Source organism: Convolutriloba macropyga, unplaced genomic scaffold (genome assembly GCF_964194025.1).
Source record: "Convolutriloba macropyga unplaced genomic scaffold, txConMacr16.3 SCAFFOLD_983, whole genome shotgun sequence".
NCBI classification, from domain to species: domain Eukaryota; kingdom Metazoa; phylum Xenacoelomorpha; order Acoela; family Convolutidae; genus Convolutriloba; species Convolutriloba macropyga.
Window position 1 is genome coordinate 14,441 of NW_027451652.1, and position 19,872 is coordinate 34,312.

Below are 19,872 nucleotides of genomic sequence, written 5' to 3' on the forward strand. Positions count from 1 at the left end.
AGCATTAACATAACAAGCAAGCAAATGGAAGTTCTTAGTTTTTTTGGTGTTTTTGTCGTTTTCAATTTTTTTTTTCGTTTTTGTAGTTTTCAATTCTTTTTTTCGTTTTAAAGTATTTTTCAATTTCTATTAGGATATTTCAGATAAATGAAGCAGCATTAACATAATAAGCAAGCAGTTGGAAGTTCTTAGTTTTTTTTGTTTTTGTCGTTTAAATTATTTTTTTGAAATATTTTTCAAAAATTGTTATAGGAATTCAGACAATTGAAGCAAAAGTTTAAAGTAACAAGCAAGCAGAAGAAAGGTATTAATTTTTTTTTGGTTTTTTTTGTCATTTTCATTTTATCGTTTTTGTAGTTTCAATTTATTTTTTTCGTATTAAGTATTTTTCAAATTTTATTAGGTCATTTCAGATAATTGAAGCAGCATTAACATACCAAGCAAAAATATTAAGTTTTTTTTGTTTGTTTGAAGTAATTTTAAATTTTTTGAAGATTTTTTCACGTTTCAGTTTTCTTTGCTTTTCTCAGAGACATATTTTATCTGAACCATTTTTTTAATCTTTGATTATCTTTGCCAGTGACAGCAACCTAACCTAACTTATTCCGAAGGCTGGAATTTGAACCTGTCACGCACAATTCTTAGATAGAGTGATAGAACTCTTTTTTGTCCATCGTCATTTAGATGTGCCAGGTCATTTGGTCTGTTAGGTGTGAAAAAATGATTTTCATGAATATATCTCGGACCAACGTAGTCAACACCAAAGTAACCAGAGAGATATTGATTTGTCTCAGATACCAACTTGATATGCACATCAGGCCTTGGAAGCAAGCCAATCACTTTAACATCAACATTTTTGGATTTGAGTTGTTGAGCAAAACCACCTAATCTAGCCGCAGTTTTGAGTGGGGTTTCGGCAACTATCCATGATTTTGTGGGATGGTTAGAGATATCATTGTTCCCTAGGTTGATAATGCAATGCGTAAGCTTAGCGCAGTATACAAGATCCTCTGAATCCATGTGCACTGCACGCAAACCAGGTCTACAATGAAGAGTGATGGGGTATGGAGCCAGTAAGTTATCAGCGAACAGTTGATCCTCCAACCGCACCAGATTGCTGTCGCCAATTATTACGATGGACCCACTAAACAAAAATCTAACTTAGTGATTATATCAATAATAATTTTCAGTACAAACCGGCCCTGTCAGCTCAGTCTGTTTTTTTTTCAATTATTTCAGTTTTCAAACAATCACAAAAGCAGCCACAAAACAGCAAAGTTTTTTGTCTAGTTATGTTCAAAGCCCTCTTTGATAACGCTCACGAGAGTCAAGGAGCCTTCGCAAAAAACCACAGTATTATACTTTATATCATAAACCCCAACTTTTGCCCAAGAATCAAGTCCAAACAGTTCAAAGAAGAACCCAAAGCTTTTTTTTGAATGTGTCACATCGACTTCATTCACATATTTGCTGTATCTCCCTACTGCAAAAATTCCCTCTGGGCCAGAGAAGTAAGTTCTAACAAAAAAGAAACGGCCGTCCGACAGCTGAAAGATACATTCACTTAAATTTTTTCCTAATCTGGTGTAAGAAAGTGAGCCAAAACACTGACCGCGCCCATTGATGTACCTCGAAAAAAAAATCTACATTAAACTCTTGACAAAATTGAACTGTTTCAGTATCCACCAAAGTCAACCCTTTTAAGCATTTATAAGTGTCTGATTTTTCAATTTTTTCCACGGCCGCTTGGTGTTTAATAAACTGCTCGACTATGGCTTCAGGTTCTTTAACAGTGCCCTGTACAGCGCTTAATAAATGATGATTAGCTGACTCAAAGCAGAACGCCGAAAAAAACCAAAGAGGTCCGTTTCGTTTTACTTGTTCACAAAGATGTCGCATGGTGTGAAAGTTGAAAGACTGTGAATCTTCTCCGTAAAGCTCTAGAAAATGATCAAAAAATTCCTCAATTAAAGATCCTGCAGATTCAATTTCGTCTGATTTGGGCTCTACCTCTGACAAAAGCCTGATCGCTATTGAAAGAAGGCAAAAATTTTTGTAGTATTTTCTTGGAACGCTTATTTTTCTATAGACAAGGGGTCCAACATGAAAGAAGAAAACTTTAAAATCAAATGCCTTCCAAAACTTAATATCAGACAATGATTTCAATCTATGTTGGATGTCAAAAGGTATCTTAACACTCTTCAGCAAATTTTCAGCATCTCTTAGCATAACACCTTTGGTCAAGGAAACCATTAATTTAGTAAGAACTTTACCTGTACCGAGAAGAACTTGATGCATGGGATCAACAGGGCATTCCCATGGTAAACTTAAAACGCTGTTTAAGGGAGTAGAGGACTTGACACCGCACTTAGTTGTTTTCGTTTTTTCAGCAATGTAACCACAAGCTTGAAAGTCGGCGTTTTCACGCAGCTTAAAACTCTTATTAACAGGAAACAGCATTCTATGATTTTGAGCGAAGCCTTTCATATAACAATGAGGACACGATGAGTAACCGTTGAATTGAATCATGCAAAGAACACAAGCTTTAGCAGGCATATCGGCTACAATTGACCTTATTCGAAACTTAAGCGCACCTAGATCATTCAAACTCATTTTTGCTTCATTCAAAGACTCCAACTCAAATAGAATGAGCGGTAGCATTTTAGAAAACTCAGGTTTACTTTTGCCATGCCAAAGACCTAAAAGCGACATATTTGCAAAAGAGCCTCTCAACTTAGGCGGTAAGTTAAAAATTTGCACCCACACCGGCCAGACAGAGATCTTAGAGGACTTAAATAGAGGGGCTCCATCAATGTTTAAAACAAGCTGTATCTCAGGAGCTGAGCAGAAGTTCCAACTATTGTTCCATGAATATTCTTTACTCCAGGAACTATTAATATAAGCCACATTTTTACTTAAAATTAATTCTAATTGGGTCTTTATATCGACAGAACAGAATTTTGCAGATTCATAACGTTCGGTAGAAATTGTCGGTAGAACAGGAATCGTTAATTTAGAAAACACATTATTTGGTACTGGCAAACTTTTAGCAAAGAGCTTCAGAAAATCATCTCGCGCAACTTTTGACAACCTATGCTTATCTGAAAGCAACTCAAACTCTTTCATGAAACTTTCTGTAGATGTTGGGCTGCCGTCAAACAATGAAGTTCCTTCATCCTGAAACAAGTAAAGAAAAGTAGGCGGCGGGGATTCTATCGTTTCCTGAACTTCATCTTCAAACACATCAAGCCTCAATGGCGTTGAGCAGACAACATTGTCTAATTTAACATTTTCACTCAAATCGGAGTCTTGGGCGCTTAATATTGATGAATTGGTAAGTACTGCAGGAGAATTATTATCTTTAATCGGACTAGGGGTCAATTCTATTTCACCAAAGAAAGAATCGTAACTTAAGTATTCCTCAACTTCTTCGCTAACGATAGGTGTTGATTCAAAATTTGCGTACAGCATACGCCTAGGAGGGAGTTTTTCGATAAAAATTTTTCTTATTGGTTTTTCATGTAGGCTATCTTGCTTAAGGTTAACAGGTGTAGAACTATCGGCAGCATCTGCAATCTTTCTACGTTTTCTAAGTGGCTCTGGATCACTTGGGCAAGGATCTCCATGCTCTTTTTTGAATGGACAAAGGCAATCTACGTTAAACCGGCCGAAAAAATGTCGATTATAGAAAACAGAAAGTTCTTCTCCAGTAGCTATATTTTTTAAAGCAACACAGTAAACAACTTTACCTTTCTGGCGGTATTCAACATTTGGTCTGCAAGACGCGTTAACAAAGGAGATGGGTCCCAACATCAACCACTGAACATTCCTTAGCTTACTGTACAACACAGAAACATCATTGAAACCGGCAATAATCTCACTTTCAACAAGTTCCGCCAACACACCAATTATTCCATTAACAACCGCACCTTTCTCTATCTCCGATTTTGCAAATAAACCTATCTGATCAAAGGAACCACTCGGTAGATAACTTACTGGTTTGTAGTCAACAGACATCATGCTTTTCCCATACTCGCCATCTAGAAACCCATGCACAAAATTTTTGTCCTCGTTTCCAACCAAGCATCCCTCTACGACTATCTTGTGTGATGACAAACCAGCTGAGTCAACCCATTTTGAAGTCAGTGAAGAATCAATTTTTGCCAGATCCTTCCATTTTAATGTTAAGTTTGATAAAGCCCGACCAGATGAATGATAGAAATCGACAGCTTTTTGAGACATAATTCTAAAAAAGTTTTAAATTTAACCACGAGGGATGTTTTAAATTTAACCAAAAAGTTTTAAACTTTTTCACGAGGGATCTGATAAAATTTGGACTTTTTTACTGTCTGTGTAGGAACGTTAAAAAAACATTAGGTTCAATAACAAAAGCGTTACAAAAAAAAACAAAAATGAGAAGATTTGACGTTGCGTCCCTGTCAGATCACAACAGAATACTTTATTTTAATGCTATTTTCTCGTTCAACTCAGGAAAACGTTACAAAAAAAACGTCTACAACCGTTTGTATTAAAGATATGTGAAAGCAAGTCAAAAACAATTACTTCTAAGATCGCACCTAAATAAGAACGTTGTAGACATCTCAGAGATCCAATCTAAGGTTAGGATTGACAAAGCCCGCCCAAATGAATGATAGAAATTGACAGCTTTTTGAGACAATTCTAAAGAGAAATTCTAAGTTTAAAAATTCTGTTGCTCGAAAAAACTTTTTTCCAGAAGGGTCAGATAAACTTAAGACAAAAGATTAGGTTCACTAACAAAATCGTTACAAAATACAAAACATATATTAGATGATTTGACGTTGCGTCCCTGTCAGATCACAACAGAATACTTCATTTTGAGCCAATTTTCTCGTTCCGCTCATGAATGCCAACAGAGTTCGCAGCATCTTTAACTCTTCGCAGAGCGTACAGGCGGTCTCCACAAAATCTTCTCACAGCCTCTAAAAAACACCTATTTAAATTACCTTCACATTTTCACAGACGTGAAAAATCACTTTTTATACCTCTGAAAACCTTCTGCTCATCTTCAGAGGCTGGTAAACGCCCTTCTTGTGTCGCTCGCTGAGCAAACCAACACGTTTTCTCCCTTTCCTCTCTTGTTAACATTGATCTCGCAAGAAATCTTCCGAAGCCCGCATAGTCATCTCGAGATCCCCTGAACGCGAGCAAGTTTTTGCCGTTGTAAATCAAACCAGAGCTACACTCCCTTCGTTTTCTTTCCGTTTCTCTTGCATTCTAAAAAAACATTGCACAGTTTCTAGAATTACTAACTCACGAAAACGTTAAAAATGCTGTCTACAATCGTTTAACTTAAACAAATTTGAAAGCAAGTCAAAAACTTTTACTTCTAATTTGGGAAACCAGACTTACAATTTTTCTCAAACATCTTGAAATCTGAAGCATCTGATTTCTCGCTTCAACTTGGACAACATTGTGCCTTCTAAGAGCTTCTTCAATCGACTTCAAGCAAAGAATTGTGGTCGCTGTAGGGCGCCAAGGATGTGAATTCGAGCTGGTAGAATTTTTAACTCTCGTGCTCTTCATTTCTATCACAAATAAAAACAAGTGAAAAATGGAAAAAATCTGACGTGCTGAAAACTTAACGTATTTATATATTTACCTGCCCCAATATTTTAACTTCTGCTGATTTGTCTCTGAAAAAATGGAAAATTACCTTTTGTTTACAATTTCCCAATTTGCAACCGACCAAGTTTGACTCTGAAAATGCATTTCCATATTGACAAAAACGTGATAAAAACTATCCAATGAACACAGCAAGTTTGCCTAAGAGAAAGAAGAGGAGTGAAAAGCAAAGGAGTGTTACAAATTTAAAACAATTTTGGCAATTGAGACATTTACTCAATAGATCCTGATACACAAAATACATTAAAAAATGAGAGAAGCTTTGACGTTGCGCCCCTGTCAGATCACAACAAAATACTTGATGTTAATGCACCACAGGTAAGCATTTGAATAACACAATAAATATGCCTAAGAGAAAGAAGGGGAGTGAAAAACAAAGAGGAGTATTACAAATTAAAAACTATTTTAGCAATTGAGACATTTACTCAATAGATCCTTATAGAACTCAAAAGAAGGGCAACTGAATACGTGTAACAGAACTTTGAACAAATCAAGCACACGAAGTTAGAAACAAATTTCTTTATCGAAAACAAATTTGGAAGTTAGCTTATGTCCCTGCCAGATCACAAGCTCTTTATTAATTTTCATCTACAGGCGGTATATTCTCCTGTTCGGCTTTCTTCTTCTTCTTCTGGAGATCTACTCCCTGCTGGTTGACATATCTAAGGATATTGCGGTACCGCGCTTCCGAAAAATCTTTTTTCATGATCATTCCCATCGCCTTTCGCAAAATATCGGCACGTTCGTCGTCAGCAGCTTTTCGATCACCAGAGAGAGCTTTTCTCGGTTCGATACAAAGGTGCATTCTTTCGTCTTCGCTCCAGATTTCGTTGGCAATGATTATTGCCCTCTCTCGATACGTGTTGCCGCCCAGACCAAGAAGATTTTTCTCATTAAATAATAGAACTTCAGTTTCATCAGGTAATTCCTCGCCATTTTCGTCGTCGACGTCATCTCTATTTCGCAGGGCGTTCTCATGCAGCCTGTTAATTTCCTCCATCGCTTTTCTTGCAAAGCTCATGAACTGCCTTGTTACTTCCGTGCTCGCCTCAATCCTGGCCTCAATTCGTTCCATGAGATGACGGAATCTTACAGGTGAGAAATCCTTAAAAAAACCTCAATACTCAAATAGCCTAAACGTTTTTAGTCTAACAAGGCATTTATTGTTCTAGCAGAAAATTGATTTTGAGGAAGTTTAAGGCAGAACGTCCCTGATAGATCGTCTACCTACATTTACAATATTCTTTACTATTAAATTTTAACATATTAACCTCAAGATTGTCATCTTTACTTTGAGTGTTCATCTCTGCTCCAACACCTTGCGGAACCTGACTTGAAGTACCCTGTCCAGTCCTGTTTTCTTTAGCTCGCACGAAATTCAGGTACTCATTAAATTCATTTAGCTCCAATTCGGGTTCATCAGGAGAATCGGCCTCATCATCTCCCTCCGGTACAGTTTTCCGAACCTTACGATTGTATTCCGGACTCGGTTTTTCGCACTCAGGTTCCGTTTCTGAATCACTGGCGTATTGCGATTGCACTTCTTGCGTGTTCGGCTCAAAATCTCTGCCTTTAATCTGACTCACATTAACGCCAGCTCCTCTCATTTTGCACATTTCCCTAAGTACTCGCGTACTATCTTTCCTGGTTCCTTGCCATTTGAACTCTCCTTGTTCTTTCTTTTCCCTGCGTTGCCCACACTTAATTTCAACAATATCACCCTCGGACAAACTTAGTTTTTTGGAATTTCTCATTTTTTCAGGCCACCTCAGCGAATTCGCTTCGATTCGGATATACGTGTCATCGCAATCAAAGTAGAATATGTACACCCATTGATCCGGCACATCAATAGATTCCGTCGACACGTTCGCTGCAGCATTGGATTTCTCCTGCACTCTGGCGCATCGCTTAAGACTTTGCTTATCGGTTTGACTCATTACTGCAACAAAAATCATTCGCCAAAACAATTTCCAAAAATTTCATTAGCGGCGTTAGAAAGCAATTTATAAATAAAAAGTTTGCGCGTCCCTGACAGATCGCACTTTTTCGTAAACAATTAGGAAATGTTAGAACTTACTTGATATACCAAACTTAAATTAGGTAACACACTCACCGAAGAAATAATGGAGAAATTTGATATCGTGAGAGTGCAAAGAATGAGGGTATGAAGTTTCAAATTATCTGAAATCGAAGAATTTTGAGTAACTGAGCATGGAACAATCTTGTCAAAAACAGAATGTGCGTACAATTCGAATTTGAATAACGAACACGGAAACGAGAGTTGAGTGATCGTTAGTCATTGCAGTTGCTAAAAAGTTTTCTTAGTAGCTCACTGATGATGCAAAATAAACGCCATTAACTAAATGATTTTGAACGCTCAAAAACCTTTGTCTCATCTTGAGGTGGCGACTGTATTTTTCCCGGTTGAAAAAAAAACAATCAAAATTTTACTTGAGGAGAAGAACCAAATATATCAAACAAACCTTAGTGAAACTTTACCTTAAACAGACATTGAGATCAGTTAATAATATGATCAACAACTAGATCGAAAATAACATTCAGCTATTTGATCGGGTCGTTTTACTACGCTTATGTCCCTGTCAGACCACAAGCTCTTATTATTCTGAGTAAAAGTATTCCAAATCATCAGAGTCGCTTTCTAGCCCTTTTTGCTTTGCAAATTCTCTGCACAAATTGCTAAGAATGCGCACACTCATTGACCTGGGCCCCTGCCACTTCAGCTTTCCGGTTGAATACAACTCGCCTGATCCCCCACACCTGATGTCAACTAAATCTCCTTCAGCTAAAGCAAGCTTCGCGGCATTGCTCATATAAAGAGGCCATCGTGCTGAATATGCATCTACCCGAGCAAACGCTTCATCAGACTCAAAGAAGAAGATGAAAACCCAGTCATCAGGAATTTCAACCGTTTCCAGAGAAACATTAGAGACCCCCCTTCTTCTTGACTGTCGGTTTGCAGCAGAGGATTAAACTGTGGTTGCTCACTCATTTCTACAATACAAATTTCCAATGGAAGACATTCAAAAAAGAGGGCTTTCTCATGACTAGACAAAAAAACCTTGCGTTGACACATAGCTTAAAAACAGAAATAATTTCTTACCTCATCACGAGCTAAACAATATTCGATTTCAAGTTATTGAAGCATTTTTTGCACGTCCCTGGCAGATCGCGCAGTTTTCAACAGTTACCAAGAGAAAATGGAGGTAAATTTATGAATTAATAATAGTAAATTCATTAAGAAAAAGTTGCAACTCACCGAAAGACTTTTAGAGAGTGAAGTAGCACTTTTTCAGTGATATTTAAGAGCAAAGAATCTGAAATAGAGAAAATTTTTTCATGGATATAAAAAAAGCCAGACTAACAGGTGTTCAATTTTGAATCTGCAGGTAACCCCCTTAACCCCATGGATCATTTTGGTCATTTGGTACGGTACATTTATATTGAAATAACTCGTCGTAGAGTGAACCGATTTTTGATCTGTTTCTTGATTTAAACTCAGCTTGAGCCGTACTTGAATCCCTGTAAGTGGCGTTTCTTTTCTCTCAGTCGTTTTCGAGAAATTAGCCTGGATAGATACCCCTATTTTGACATTTGGGCGTCCGGTGTGTTTCACGTTTCTGTTTAGGAAAGTGTGAATATAGTGAATTTGGCTGTATGCATTGGTGCATTGAACTCTATTTGTGATGGGGAAACTCCTCATATATACTTTGTATAGCGTTTTCAGGGTTGCAGGGGTTCAATTTTGACTCTGCAGGTGACCCCCCCAACCCCCTGAAAATATGCCCAAAATTCAGTAATCTCATTTGGAATTTTGTTAAAATTGTGTTTATACAGTTGATTGTAAGCTCCCTAGATGCCATATTATGTGTAGATACTAGTGCGCCGGGGTTGTAGCTAGGTTTTTGGTCTTTTGGATGGTGTATTTTGGCTCTGCAGACCACCTATGGCACACCCCCATATGGAGCATGGCGCCACCTGTGGTGATCATAAAAATGTGTTCATGACGTTGTTATACTGTATATAAACGGTCATGTAGACTCCAACTAAGGCACTGAATATTATGTCAAAGTGTCATTTTCGAGGGTCAAAGATTGAGTGTCACATATGTGTAATTTTGACTTGTGTCATTTTGGGCCCAATATGGGCCTGTATGGGTGTGAATATTCTGCTGAAAATGTCTTTTGGCGTGTATAAACAATAAACTATTGCTCGACAGGCTAGTTATGATGTCTCAGGGGTCACTTTAGAGTTTCAGCTTCATGTGTGAAGGTTTCGTGATGACACTTATATGAAATTGTCCTATCCAGGTGTTGGTAGTCATTTAGGGCGGGTAGTACTCCCAATGCGTGTTTATCGTACGTTTGGAATCCAGTACCCCACTCATCTCACTACAGTGCGCCTGTAGACAACATCTGACTGTATAGGTGCTCGTTTTGCGCTTTTGGGTTAATATGGGGTTGATAGATTCATGTCACACCGCTGTAATGAAATTTATAACTGACCTTCATACTTAAAGTACTTTGCTCAAACCTCTTGAGTGGTTGTTGATACCTTCTGGGCATCATTGGAGCGTTATTGGGTCATGCACTGTAGTGTACTAGTGTACTTTCGTGCTCCTTATCCTTGCTCACAATAATAGTATAGCTTAAAGATGTACAATGCAATTTTTCAATCAACTTTCCGCGATCAAATGATTTTTCGTTTTTAATCGCCCAATAAAAGTATCTGTCGACTAACCTACAGTCCAGGGTGGCCCATGGTTTTTAAACTATAGACCATTTAGTTTGGTTGACCCTTGTGGTACGAGAGCTTGAAGAGAAATGCTGTCAAACTTCAAATAATTTTACGAAAATGTGAGGTTGCAGAGCGCTCCTTTTAGTATATCGTGCTTGAGTAACCATAATAGAGATTCACCTATTGTTACTGATCGCTCCTGGGCAGTGGTTTTGTGCAGTAAAACTTGGGTCGGAGTGTGTTGCTTGAAAACTGGCAGAAACTTTGGGTTTGGGAGAACTTTGGGTTTTTTTCGCAGCAATTTTTTTTGACGCCAAACATTCTTTTATGAATTTGTTGTGGATAGACCTTAGGCGCAATTTATCTAACATTTGCCTCCGTCTCTATGCAAGCTTGGGCCGTATATCATAGTCTAGCAGTGTAAAGCACAAGGTGTCTTTTTGAGTATTTGAGAAAAATATTTGCAAATTTTTTTTGTGAAAGTTTTTCAAAATTTTCTCAAACTCCCAGAATTTTCAGACCAAACAACTATTAAAGTATGTAAAGCTATGATATACAGCCCAAGCTTGCATAGAGACGGGAGGCAAATGTTAGAGTAATTGCGCCTATGTTCTATCTACAGCAAATTCATAAAAGAATGTTTGGCGTCAAAAAAATTTGCGAAAAACCCAAAGTTCTCCCAAACCCAAAGTTTCTGCCAGTTTTCAAGCAACACATTCCGACCCAAGTTTTACTGCACAAAACCACTGCCCAGGAGCGATCAGTAACAATAGGTGAATCTCTATTATGGTTACTCAAGCACGATATACTAAAAGGAGCGCTCTGCAACCTCACATTTTCGTAAAATTATTTGAAGTTTGACAGCATTTCTCTCCAAGCTCTGGTACCACAAGGGTCAACCAAACTAAATGGTCTATAGTTTAAAAACCATGAGCCACCCTGGACTGTAGGTTAGTTGAAAGATACTTTTATAAGGCGATTAAAAACGAAAAATCATTTGATCGCGGAAAGTTGGTTGAGAAATTGCATTGTACATCTATAAGCCCTACGATTATTGTGAGCAAGGCTAAGGAGCACAAAAGTACCCTACAGTGCATGACACAATAACGCTCCAATGGTGCACAGAAGGTATCAACAACTACTCAAGAGGTTTAAGCAAAGTACTTTAAGTATGAATGTCAGTTATAAATTTCATTAGAGCGGTGTGACATGAATCTATCAACCCCACATTAACCCAAAAGCGCAAAACGAGCACCCATACAGCCAGATGCTGTCAACAGGCGCCCTGTAGTGAGATGAGTGGGGTACTGGATTCCAAATGTACGCTGAACACGCATTGGGGGGTACTACCTGCCCTAAATGACTACCAACACCCGGATAGGACAATTTCATATAAGTGTCATCACGAAACCTTCACACATGAAGCTGAAACTTTAAAGTGACCCTTGAGACATCATAACTAGCCTGTCGAGCAAGAGTTTTATGTTTCTACACGCTTATAAAGACATTTTCAGCAGAATATTCACACCCATACAGGCCTATATTGGGCCCAAAATGACACGTGTCAAAATTACACATATGTGACACTCAATCTTTGACCCTCGAAAATGACACTTTGACATAATATTCAGTGCCTTAGTTGGAGTCTACATGACCGTATATATACAGTATAACAACGTCATGAACACATTTTAATGATCACCACAGGTGGCGCCATGCTCCATATGGGGGTGCGCCATAGGTGGTCTGCAGAGCCAAAATACACCATCCAAAAGACCAAAAACCTAGCTACAACCCCGGCGCACTAGTATCTACACATAATATGGCATCTAGGGAGCTTACAATCAACTGTATAAACACAATTTTAACAAAATTCCAAATTAGATTACTGAATTTTGGGCATATTTTCAGGGGGTTGGGGGGGTCACCTGCAGAGTCAAAATTGAACCCCTGCAACCCTGAAAACGCTATACAAAGTATATATGAGGAGTTTCCCCATCACAAATGGAGTTCAATGCACCAATGCATACAGCCAAATTCACTATATTCAGACTTTCTTAAACAGAAACGTGAAACACACCGGACGCCCAAATGTCAAAATAGGGGTATCTATCCAGGCTAATTTCTCGAAAACGACTGAAAGAAAAGAAACGCCAGTTACAGGGATTCAAGTACGGCTCAAGCTGAGTTCAAATCAAGAAACAGATCAAAAATCGGTTCACTCTACGACGAGTTATTTCAATATAAAGGTACCGTACCAAACGATCAAAATGACACATTTCGGGTCCTGTTTCTCTACTATAACCAATAACCACTCGTTATAACCACCTGTAAAATATATATGGGGACAATCCCCATTATTGGAGCAATCTAACGAACTAACTATGGAGTCTAAAATAGCGAGTTTTGATGGTGTAACATGTACATACAGCAAAGGTACCGGACACGAATTGGCCAAAATAGAGGTATGTGTCCTGGCCAATTTCTCAAAAACGGCTGAAAGAAACAAAACGTTATTTACAGGGATTCAAGTACGGCTCAAGCTGAGTTCAAATCAACAAACAAATCAATCGGTTCACTCTACATGGAGATATTCGAACATAAAGGTACCGTACCAAATGGCCAAAGAAGCAGAGTACTCGGTCTGCAGAGCCAAAATTGACCATCTAAACCTGCAAAAACGCTATATAAAGTATACATATTCGGATTCTGCGTTAAACGGGCTATTCAAAACAGTTTAATTTATACCTTAAGTGACGAAATTCAAAGTGACGAGACCCGGACCCAGTCCTGTCAAACGCTTCTAGAGGTAAAATCAAGGTCAACTTTACTGGTCAATTTCTCTAAAACGGCCGAACAAAAATAAACCCCCTTAGTACAGTTTGTAGCACTGCTTGAGATACGCATCATATCAAAAAATGAGCCCAATCGGTACATTCTTCGAGGAGTTATAGCAATTATAAGGTACCGTACCAAATGACCGAAAAGCGTGGTGACCTGACTGCAGAGCTAAAATTGACCTTCTGAACTACAGAAAACGCACTATAAAACATATATGAGGAGAATCCTCACTATCAGGGGAGTCTAAAGAACCAATTCGCGGGGCTAAATTCGGCTTTTTTGTTGGTCTAACATGTACATACCTGAAATGTACCCGGACACGAATAGGTAAAAATGGAAGTATGTGTCCTGGCCAATTTCTCGAAAACGGCTGAAAGAAACAAAACGCCATTTACAGGGATTCAAGTACGGCTCACGCTGAGTTCAAATCAATAAACAGATCAATCGGTTCACACAGATCAAAAACAGATCAAAAAATCGGTTCACTCTACGAGGAGATATTCCAACATAAAGGTACCGTACCAAATGACTAAATAGGACAAGTACGGCGCAGGTTTCGCTAAAATTGACCACCTGGACTACGTAAAACTACATACAAAATATATATGGGGAGACTCCCCACTAACTGGGGATTCTAAAACACTAAGATTTGTAACATAGTTCAGAGCTTCAAGGTGTGTCAATGGTGTCAACGGATGGTGTCAACCGCTTCTGGGGCGAACACCGAGGGCAAGTTTACTGGCCAATTTCTCTAAAACGGCTGAACCAAAATGAACCCCCTTAATACAGTTTGGAGCACTGCTTGAGATACGCATCATATTAAAAAATTAACCCAATCGGTGCATTCTTCGAGGAGTTATAGCAATTATAAGGTACCGTACCAAATGACCAAAAAGCGAGGTGACCGCCATTCAGAGCCAAAATTGACAACCTCAACTACATAAAATACCATATAAAATATATATGGAGAGACTCCCCACTAACTGGGGATTCTAAAACACTAACACTTGCCGGGTAAATCGCGTGTTTTGTACCGAAATTTGGGTCACCCATAATAGCCCGAAAATTCGAACTATTTCAACTTTGAACATTAATAACTTTTTGATTAGGCCGATTTGGGAAACCAACCAAATACTGCAACCAAGAGGGGTTCAGTGCCAACAAAATGCGACCATTCCCGTTTAATTTGGTCCAGTACTTTAGCAGATATTAACAAAATACTGTTCTGTACCCCATTTTTTGGGCTAAAATCGAAGCCCAAGATCTCTGAAACCGACGTAAAACAACGTGAAACAGCGTTCCCGGCGTATTTGTGGGTGTAATTCTGGTCCACTTGCACGTTCTAGGTCACGGCAAACCTTCATGGTGAGGTGGGAAATTTTTTCCCACCTCACCATGAAGGCTATGATGATTTGTGTGTTTTGACATAAAACAACATCCACAGAAATTTGATGAAATCGTGAAAAAAGAAAGATTGTTGAGTTGACCCCATTAATTGACACAATTGGCTTCTCGATCTTAAATGTTGTCCAGAAAACATTTAAAGCCAGCCGGAAAACGTGTTCAATTACAAAAAACACCACTCAATACTTAAATTTCAGAAAAGATTTGTTTTTCCGTGGTTCGGCCCTTTACAGATAAAAATAGCCCAATAAACTCCACAAAACCATACAAAATTGGTAACTGGGATACTTTTCATTATCAGACAAACCTAATAAACTTATATAGGTAGGTTTACTTTGTTATTTTGGGTACCGAATTTTGTGTGATACCAACATGAACTAAAATTTCAGCTTTTTTTGAGAATTGACCTTGATTAATTTTTTACTGTCCCGGTTATAAAAACCAATCACGGGAACAAGCAAGCAGATATAAATGCCAACAAAACAATTTCATGGTTGTTCAATTTGGATCAGTAGTTTTGAAGAATTGATCAAAAATTTTGGCCACACCTCATTTTTTGGTTGCCTTAGTTTTGGAGTTGTTGAACGAATTCGGATGGTCCTTCGTTTCTTTCGATTAACAAAATGACTTTGGCCACTTATTAACAATACCAACAAATTGGATAACCTTAAATAATCACCAATGGCGACCTTTCAAACTTCTATTTGTAGATTTCGATTGAAATTGTTCAGAAATTTTAATCAGACTGACTTAATTTCTTAATGATTTTACGGTTTGATTTTTCTTGAAACCTCAAGTTCATCCAACAATTGTCTTAAGAAATTAATCTTAATTAAAAGTTCTTGTTACTTGGCATGATATCCCTATTTAACGCATTAGAGAGTAAACTTTTAACTGAATCATCCAAATTACCCCAAAAACCAATTTTCTGCTTCGACAAAGTTTTGCTAAGCGAATACATTCTATGCATCTCAAAACTCGTTTCATGGCCCAAAACCGTCTCTTGTTTCTCATATGAGTGTTTTGTTTTTCATTTTGTGCTTATAAACATTTATTTTTGCGTTTTGCAAATCAGATTGCTTTGAATAACGATTCTCTAGATTGAACATATAAAGTTTGGTTGCGGAGTCGTTGGACAATATCTGATGGTCCTTCATTTAGTCTGACAGGTTACCGATAGCTACTAACATTGTTGTCAATTATGACAGAGATGTTTCTGAGTCGATAGATAGCTTTTTGAAGATCGCAAAATGGTCTTTTTAAAACCACAAGAGAAAATACAGAAGAAAATAATGGATCTGTGGTCACAACTTTCTACATCATTTTCCTTCCTCTTTTTTGGCAATAATAATTTCTTTGCGGAAGAAGTATAGTGTCAAGTTCATGATATGATCCGCAAAATCAACTTCGGTACATTCTTCGAGGAGTTATAGCAATTATAAGGTACCGTACCAAATGACCAAAAAGCGAGGTTATTAGCGAGGTTTAAAAGCCCCTTATTATCTGAACAGCCAGTTTTAGCCATGTAAACACAAAATGAAAACCAAGAGGAGCACGCCAAAAACTAGTTACCGGCAGCAAGGATTATAGATGATATAGCGCATATAGGGTAAATTGCACGCATCAAATTTTTGCAGGTAATTTTGCACGTATTGTTACCTGCAATTTTGCTTACCTGCAAACGTTGCAGGTAAAATTACCTAGACATTTTTTAGAGTGAAGCTGTGAAACGATTTTCAAAAGGATTGGAAGGCCAAGAAAAAAGACAATTTGCGAATTTCACCATGTACCTATTTTATCAGCAAAAAACGTTATTTTCACTCACCACACAAAACGTATGATCATTTGGATTAGAAATTTTGCCGATTGAATCATTTTTATTTTTTTTTCTGGGGTTTTAAATTCGGATATTAATCTTGCAAGAATCTTGCAAGAATCTTGCAAGATTAACATCATCTTGCAAGATCTTGCAAGATTAACATCGTCTTGCAAGATCTTGCAAGATTAACATCCTTTTGCAAGAATCTTGCAAGATCTTGCAAGATTAACATCGGGTCTCGACTAGGGTTGTTGTAGTGTTCATTGGATGCGTCAGATATTAAACAAGCTATTATTGCTTTCTTTTTTCACTGCATTAAAAAATTTATAAGAAACTCTCTTTTAAACGTTCTTTTAAACCTTTTTTGAGCTTTCCATTTCTTTTCATCTGCTCGAATTGCATATTACGAGCAGTTTTCATTATCGTTTTCGATAATTTTCTATTCAAAGAGAATTCATTATGTTACGTCCTTTATAGTGGAATAGTAGTCAAAGTGAAGCATATCAAAGTGATCTTATGGATCGTAATCTCGTTGTTTAATCTATGGAGGTAGATATATATTGTCAAAGTACATTGATCAAATGACGTCCAAAAAAAATGTGTTTTGTATTCGTGTTGGGTATTAATGGCATCAGGTATCATTTTTATCTTTTTTATCTGGGTTTTTTGGCGAATTTTCAGCGTATCTTCCGCTGTATTACAATTGTTCTTAAACATTATTTTTGGCAATTATTTTGATTTTTGTGCTTTTTAATAGCTCTCGTACCTCCATATAACTATGAACTGTTGTTCTTTTTAGTGTAGTGTTTTTTTGCTTGATCGCTTTTTATCTCACCTATTTGTCTTTCAGGTGACTTTTCCGCGTGACTCAATTTTTCGTGATCTAAATTGCTCTTCCATTTGCAATTTTAAGCAGCTGAACTCTATAGGCGGTAGTCAATTACTAGAAGCAAAATGAAAAGGCTGCCAGTTGGTTTCCTTTTCCACTTCAAATCTCAGTAGTGGTCATAATAGGCTCGAATTACATCATCTTAGGCCCCTTACTGAAATTGTAAATGGATACTTTAGTCAAAATTGGCAACCCTCCAGCTGCGTTGACAGCATATCATACGAAGTTTGTCGGCTGTGACGTGATATTTTTTGTTTTAGCGATTGGGACTTGTCTCCAATAAATAACTTTCCCATGCTCAGCTCCAATTCTTTGCAATTCTCAGCTCCAGCTCAGAATTTTTTATTAATAGCCGCACAGCGATAGCGGGGGCTATTATTGGCCTTCTCTTGGTTTTTTTTACGACTCGAAGAGGAGTATTGGTTTTCTCTCGGTCTTTTTTTTACAGGAAGTAGATTTGGTCATGCGGCATTTTGACCTAAAAGCGAAAGTGAGAAAAGCTGTCATGGTTAACAGATTTTCGCTAAGCGAGAGAAGTTTTTTGATCATGCGCTGCGTTTAGTTAATGAGTTTTTGACTTTGAAAAGTAGTTTTTGACTGAATGGCACATATAGATAACCGTTTTTAGCCGTTTTTCCGTCTAAGTGGCCCATTTTTTGCTTTTAATTTGGTTTCTTGTAGAAATAAATTTCATTCGATACTATTTTGAAATGTCAACCTCGGAAATTGATGCCACAGTGTTTTGCACAGCCTGAAAATGCGTTTCAAGTTGAAGTTTGGCACATATTTCTTGATTTTTAGTTAATTTTTGGCATTTTTTCTATTAATTTCTTCATTTTTGGATCTTTTAACCGTCTTTTTGTCAAAAATCAGTTAATATGGCAAGTTCTCTTTGATAATTCATATACTCAACGCCTCGATGTAATTTTGTTTTATAAAATTGTACATATGCTAATCGGATTTTGGTAGTTTTTTCCGATTTTCGTCAGTTTTTTTGTTTCTATTTTGGTTGTAATTGCTAGAGATAGTCTTTTTGTGCAACATGAGGGACCTTAATTTCGTTTCAATAAAAATTGAATCATTTTTTGGCGCTAAGCTTTTGAAAAACAGTTAAAACTTTTTCATAAATGCAGTCTTAAAAAGTTTTTGACAATTTTTTTTGCAAAATGTTTCGTATTTATGAATTCTGATTTTTCCTATTTTTTTGTTCTCTTCAGGAAGATAGACCTTTGTATCAGATGACTAGTTATCTTTTCTTTGTCTTGAATGCTGAACAATGAAATGTATTCGTTTTTCTTGAATTTTTTAATTTGAATTTTAATTTTCAAACATCTTGTCTTTTTGTTACGGTGTTCCTTACATTGTGCCTACTAGCATATGTACAACAAGGAACAAGTGTGTGTTGTTTTTGTCTTAATTGCAGTGATTAGAAGTTTAATTATAGGTGTTTTCTGATTCTTAAATTTGAGCTTTCTTTTTTGAAAAGATTTAACTTAGTTTCTAAGATTATTATCTGCCGTTTGCTTTCGCGATTTTTGTCAGATTAGAATCATGTTATTGAAGTTTTGACGCTTCGAGTGACTTCCGGAATTCTTCCGGCTATGTTTTTTATTTCGTGGTCATGATTTTTTTTACAACCATATGACGTCACAGCCACTTTTTGTTCATTCGTTCATGCAATTTCAACTCAATTGCATGTGTGACGTCATTTTTCGCTCTTAGTGGAGCGAGTTTTTTCGTTCATGAGCGTGATTAAATTTTTGGTCACACTTGACTTACCTCACTCTCAAAATTGACTTCCTCACTTTGAAATTGACTTTTATTTACTTTAATTCAAAGAGATAAGGTCAAATGGGTGTGTGTCACTCTAAATGAAGGTTATTTGAGATCAGCTAATAGAGGCAGCAATAACTTATACAGATTTTTTAATCAAAATATAACAGATCAGCCTTCAATGAAAAGACGAATTTTTTTGGTCTGTCTTTTTTACTGTTTTTTTAGACGGCCGATCTACGAATCTATTGCGGCTATTTTCTGGCAATCTGCCAGCTATGTTTAATAGCCGCCCTCATCTTCTCAGCCGGCTATTATAGCGCTCCTATTTTTTTTACTTCGTCGATTAAAAAAATGTTTCGCTTTACCTATTTTTGCCGCCTTTTCAACATTTTGCGTGATATCTTTTTGACTTCTCTAGGCTAGTTTCTCTCTTCTGTCATTCTGCTAAAAGTGATTTTGAACATCAGTTGCTCAGCAAAGCAATTCAAAATGAACAGAGTCAGTATAAAAAATTGAAGTCAGAAGTAGAAACGGGATAAACCCATAAAGCCCAATTTTAGATGCCCGCTATTTGAACATCGTTCCTATAAGTATTAGTTACCTCTCTCTAATGCTTATTGGTATTGATAGTAGCCCCTGTAGCCTCTCTCTAAGAAACAGAAGTATGTTCAACTACAAAATGCCATCAAAATAAATCGGACTTAAAAAAATGTTTTTGTACAAA

The 19,872-nt window shown here is 37.2% G+C and overlaps 1 protein-coding gene across 2 annotated transcripts; it reads right to left on the reverse strand.

The window, feature by feature from the left end:
* Positions 1-639: 639 nt before the first annotated feature.
* LOC142356875 (uncharacterized) lies at positions 640-9,001 on the reverse strand. 2 transcript variants are annotated; one of them, XR_012761508.1, is made up of 2 exons: positions 8,942-9,001; positions 640-1,144 (listed from the first exon to the last, which is right to left on the reverse strand). XR_012761508.1 is itself a non-coding variant. In XM_075408643.1 (2 exons), the coding sequence occupies exons 1-2, from the start codon at positions 4,240-4,242 to the stop codon at positions 1,082-1,084; spliced, it is 309 nt and encodes a 102-aa protein (XP_075264758.1). In that variant the 5' UTR covers positions 4,243-4,293; the 3' UTR covers positions 640-1,081. The 2 variants fall into 2 exon arrangements, 1 of the variants encoding a protein (XP_075264758.1); XM_075408643.1 differs by lacking the exon at positions 8,942-9,001 and adding an exon at positions 3,997-4,293.
* Positions 9,002-19,872: the final 10,871 nt, after the last annotated feature.